General features: G+C 44.7%; 3 protein-coding genes across 3 annotated transcripts; all 3 read right to left on the reverse strand.

The window, feature by feature from the left end:
- Positions 1-1,019: 1,019 nt before the first annotated feature.
- On the reverse strand, positions 1,020-1,870 carry LOC6612703 (protein TsetseEP). The gene is made up of 2 exons (XM_002037170.2): positions 1,441-1,870; positions 1,020-1,346 (listed from the first exon to the last, which is right to left on the reverse strand). Exons 1-2 carry the CDS (start codon positions 1,840-1,842, stop codon positions 1,113-1,115), a joined length of 636 nt encoding a protein of 211 aa, XP_002037206.1. The 5' UTR covers positions 1,843-1,870; the 3' UTR covers positions 1,020-1,112.
- Positions 1,871-2,776: 906 nt separating this feature from the next.
- Positions 2,777-3,543, reverse strand: LOC6612704. Its single transcript, XM_002037171.2, has one exon. The coding sequence runs from the start codon at positions 3,521-3,523 to the stop codon at positions 2,813-2,815; it is 711 nt and encodes a 236-aa protein (XP_002037207.1). The 5' UTR covers positions 3,524-3,543; the 3' UTR covers positions 2,777-2,812.
- A 231-nt stretch (positions 3,544-3,774) lies between these two features.
- Positions 3,775-4,698, reverse strand: LOC6612705 (the record flags this gene model as incomplete). Its single annotated transcript, XM_002037172.2, has 2 exons — positions 3,775-4,093; positions 4,231-4,698. Coding segments are annotated over 2 exons (690 nt in total), but the record flags the coding sequence as incomplete, so codon positions are not given.
- Between the last annotated feature and the right edge of the window lie 642 nt (positions 4,699-5,340).

The following is a 5,340-nucleotide window of genomic DNA, read 5'->3' on the forward strand; positions in this document are numbered from 1 at the left end:
CTGTTCGGTTTTGGTGATCATAATCTCGGGACCGAGATCCCGATCCCGATGCCGATCCCCGGGATCCCGAGTTTCCGACTGCTTTGCATGGCGACCAAAACTGGTTGGGCAATAAAACGCTTGCTATAACGAGCAACAAAATTTGTAACGATTCAATTTAAGGCTACATACAACATGAGCCGTACGCCGTCGGCAAAAGATGAAATAGTCGCAATAGTCGGCATAGGTACGAGTATATCCTAGCCCCCCAAATGGCCACCTCCCTTCCCCCCAATCCACCATTCTCTGTTGGTTTTTGGCGCATGTTGAGGAGTCGCAGTCCGACTTCAACTTGGACTCCGAGCGGCGGTTGAATTCAATGAAATTTATGAAGACATGACTGGCAATTGTAGTTGCAACGTTGCAACGTCGGCCTAAAACCAGCTCCGCTAAAGACCCAGGGTTCGACGATCCTACAACGCCTACTTGGCCATTGCGATTACAACTCAATTGTCAATCGCAATTGATTTTCCAGCCAATATTTTACGATTAATTAAGCGCAAAATTTAAGAACAAAGTCGGGGTGTGTCGGCAGTCCTTCAAAAGGAATTGTAGGCGAATGCCTACAAGTACACGTATTGCAGGTCGGGATAAGATGCGAACTGATTCCGTATACCTGCACCGCCACAGGTCACTCGGTGATTGCATTTCCCCCTTGGGGTGTGGACAGAATGGGTCAGAGGTCAGAGGATGGCTATGGAAAGCCACCATTGATAGATGCCCCGATATCGTCGAGCATCTCCCGCCAACTGTGGGAAAACTGGTGAAACGCAGTGGGACGACTGTCGTTAAATGCGGACATAAAAGAAATTAGCTGGATAGTTTCGGTTTCGGCACTGATATGATTCCAAATTCGGGTGGTCCTAGTCGGGTTTTGAAAAGAACTGTGTTCGAAATCATGAGATGCCAGCAAGTGCAATACATTCCTATAATACTGATAGTTCATATAGTAGTTGTGATGTAACTTACAAAGACATTGATCACTTTTGTGTGTTTGTAAAGCAAGAAAGCACATTTTATTTGGGCATACTCATATTTTTTTGTTTAGTTTTTAGAATAAACCTTATCAGGTTTTAGGCGGTGGTATAATACCAATTTGTAGTGGTTTCCTGCGGAACTGGAGCTCCAGCAAGGCATTTGTTGAGTTCCTCGTAGTAGTGCGCGGTGCCCTCCACGAAATCCCTTTCGGAATAGTTCAAGCAGGTTTCCAACTGGCTGTCCAAAGTCTGCAAATGGATCTTGATCTGGACGGCGGCTTCGGTGGCGTTCGCCGAGACTTGGTACATGATTTTGGATTGCTCAGCTCCCTACGAAAATAGAGCAGAATTAAAATTATATTTCACTACTGGAAACTATAGCTAGGTCGTAGCGAATCTGAAAGTTTCCTTGACTTGAACTTACGACGTTGGCGAAACACTCGAAGGCGAGCACGGAGTCCACGATGGAGGAGCAGTCGAAGAAGGTGTTGCAGCCACTATCCCCGGAAGCCTGGATGCCGAAGAGTGTGCTGTTCCAGGCGGCGAGGACCAGTTCGCTGGCGGTGTCGTAGTCCTTCGCGCACTTGTTGTAGTCCAGCTGGTACTGGTCCGACAGTCCGTTGATAATGGGTATGTAGTAGTCGAAACAGGGTGCCGAATTGCCAGGTGCCCGAGCAGCCAGCTCTTCCGTCTGCTGCTGAAGACCAAGGATCTTCTTATTTGTCGGCAGCTTCAGCTTGGAAGGCTTTAGCACGACGCTAAGGCTGAGGCCAGAAACCAGGCCAAAAGCGAGAACCACGGCGAACAGGGAGAATCTGGAAAACATGGCTAAAAGTCTCAGATTCAACTTCTTACTGAATACCTCGGTTGCAGAGCTCAGTGATTTTATATCCATTTCTCGAGCTTCTTATCTAAGTTGAAACCAATTGCCTCTTGTTGTAGGAAACGTCGCGCATGTCGCTAATCTGTTTCTGGTAATTGGTAAATATTTCTTAATTTAATCTCAAACAAAGTAAATTACATTAATCAGAAATCGTTTCCAAAAACTCGATAGCAGTAACAAGGGCTCAATTTTTATTTCTAATTGGAAATGTTAAAAATGTTGTACATGGTCTTTTCAAAAAATTCTCTTCCTTCGGAGAAAAGTTCAATTTGTATCATAAGCTCAAACCAGCAAAGTGCCGAAATGTAAATTCAAATTTATAGTTAGTAAATCGCAAGCCAAATCAGTACCTAAAGTAACTAAAGTAGAGTTTATTTGTTATCAGATATCCGTTACTTAGCTGGATGGGCGTGGCAAGATTTCTTGATCTTATACTAAAGATTCGCTTATAAGGACAAACAGACGGACGGACAGATAGGCAGACATGGCCAGATAGACTCGGTTAGTGACCCTGATCAAAAATATATATACTTTGTGAGGTTTGGCATACTCTTCATGGAATCAAGTATACAAGTATATCAAATATATAAAAACTGATGTATACCGATTAAAAGAAGTTTTTGTTATAAGACGCGAAACTGTTCCTTACTATTGTTATTGAAATAATTCTCCGACTGTTCTTATTAATTAGATAGTTTATTTTTATGGCAGCTTTTTCATATATATATTTTTAATTTAATATTATAATCTTAGGTACTGTCATGCTTTCATAAATAAGTTGGCAACTCTATATTTTATTCAATCCTGCCACCTATTAAACAACTAAACTCTACAGTGAATAGCTTGCATTCCTATATTATTTGAGTAAAACAAAGAATTCGATTGCCTGATATATTTATTGATTGACTTTATTTTAACGTAGCAAAGGTGCTGCAGTTGTTGGAGTGGTTGGAGTTGTTGAAGTTGTCTCCCCATAGCCAGCTGTGGTTGTTGTAGGGTAAGTCACTGGATTACAGGTTGTGGTGGTTGGTCCGTTCTTGAGGCAGTTGTTCAAAAGCTCGTAGGTATCGGAGGTGTCTTCCACGTAGGAGCGATTTGCGTCGTTGAGGCAAACACTCTTCCGGCTCTCTAGGATCGTATATTCCTCCTGGATCTGAACTGCAATCTGGGTGGCATTGGCCGAAATGGCATAGAAAGTCTTGGAGCTCTCGGCCGAGTTGGTGGAGGCGCATTCGAGGCGGGAGACCACGGTGTCCAGCGACTGCTGCTCAAGTGTCCAGACCTGGCAATTGGAGTTGGGGTACGAGCAGCCGATGTTGGCGGACCTGAGGAGGATCTGGCGATCCTCGGCATACCTCTCGCTGATTAGAGCTGTGGAATTGTCATAGGCCGATATGCAAGCCGCAAAGTTAGTTTCGAACTGATCCGCAATTTTGGCCAATTTGGGCTTGTAGATCGAGAAGCACTGCGTGGAGTGATCCGCATGGACTGCGGCCAGATCCCTGCTCTGCAGCTGCAGCTCCTGGATGTGGCCGTCCGGTCTAAAGGGAATGTGCAGCTTCACCGCCAGCGAGAGGCCCAGGGAAAGGCAGAAGACCAGGATCTTGGCTTGCTTCGCGAACATCTTGGCCAGGTTAGTTGGCGGTGGATGTGACACCCAGCCGTATTTATACTCCCATTTATCATTATCTTTTTAATTACACATTTAAGTAATGTATTTTCAATTACTGATAACCAGGCTCTAAATGTTTGATGGTTGGCAATGTTAAACGAGAGTAGATTAGCTCATGTTTTGCTGCCAAAAACCTTTCCGCTGTCTTGACACTGTTGAAAAACACCTTCACATTGAGCTGGTCATGAATAAGTCATCCAGTCCTTTAGCTAGCTTCAGACGCATATAATTTAAGCTTGATTGATATTCAAAGTTCGCGAATTCAGGGTGCTCGATGTGATCTGAATCTTGACTCGAGTCCTAGAGCACGTAGCTCGTGCTGGGAAACTCCCAGTCGGGATCACCCAGACAGGCGACCATGTCGGCGTAGCACTCGCCGTGGTTGGTGTTGTAGGTTCGGTAGGCTTCGATTTGGCATCTGGATAGCGTGTCCGAGATTACGGACACCTGGGCGAGCAGGCTGGTTTGGTTGTCGGATGCCTTGTAGGAAGTTTTCTCCAGTTCCTTGGATGCCAAGGGGCCCTGCGATTGGGTGGGAATATTATAAGAACTATTAGGCGCAAGAAGTAAAACAAAATACGACATAAAACACTTTAAAATACTCCTTAGAGTATACGTGGAAGATCATAGATTAAGCCACCATTGTACGGATCACTCACCCCAGAGGCCAGGCAGTCAAAGGCATCGGAGTTCGAGGTCTTGCCATTGCAGGTCAGCAGGGATTGGCAGGTGTCCCTCACAGAAACGGACAGCTCGTCGCGGGAACTGCGGTAGCTTGAGTCTATCAGGAAGAAGGCCCTGTCGTAATTGTCCTTGCACGTGGTGAAATCCTCGTTGTACTTGTCGACGTGGCCCTTGAGGAGTGGGCTGTAGTAGTCCACGCATTCAACGTTAAAGAGTTCCGATCGCATGGCCGGAGAACTGAGCAGGAGCTTCACCAGCGAGGACTCCCTCTCGGTCTCGACGGGAGTGGGCACGGCAGCCACGAAGACGGCGCCGATGGCCAGCAAAAGAGGGACGGCCTTGAACGACACTTGGATACTTGGATACTTGGAGAACTGGACAACTGGACTGTGGGGCCCAGAGACCCAGATTTGGTTTTTATACCACCCATTCCAGCAACTAGATTACTAATATTTATGATGCGCCAACTATCTGGGATTGTTCTTAATGCAGACCTTGTTATCGCGACGCCTTGTGGAAGCTCTTTTAAAAAAAAGGTATCAATGAAAACCCCAATATCAATTTGACAATATTCATTCCAGCAAATAAACTAAATATTTACCTCACCTCTAAAATAATTACATTTAGTATCAGTTAAGCGGGTATTTACAAATTTCGTATTGCAATCACTTGCAGATTATAAAACACAATTGTAAGAATTCGTGCAGGAAGCACTTTTGGAGTATAGACACTCATAAATAACATACTTAAACTGGCGGAGGCCCCGACAACTAATTTTAGTTTATAACTGAAAGATTTTATTTAAAGCTGATATATATAGAATACTTCATAGGAAAATGCAGTGGATTTGACCAATGTATTTTTTTATGTGTACTAGAAGGACCTCCTTTAAGTTAACATCTGTTACTACACAGAATGATTGATGGTGTCTGTTAACTGTAGCACTTAGCATCGACAATAGGATGGTGTACTCGCTTAGATGGGTTGCGTGTATTCGCTAGAAGAGTGCCTTCGGTTGCAATCGATAGCAAATGGCCACCATCGATAAGTATCGCGCTAAGTACATCGATGCCCGATGCTTTTTT

The sequence above is a fragment of the Drosophila sechellia genome, chromosome 3R, assembly GCF_004382195.2.
Source record: "Drosophila sechellia strain sech25 chromosome 3R, ASM438219v1, whole genome shotgun sequence".
In the NCBI taxonomy this organism is placed as follows: Eukaryota; Metazoa; Arthropoda; class Insecta; order Diptera; family Drosophilidae; genus Drosophila; species Drosophila sechellia.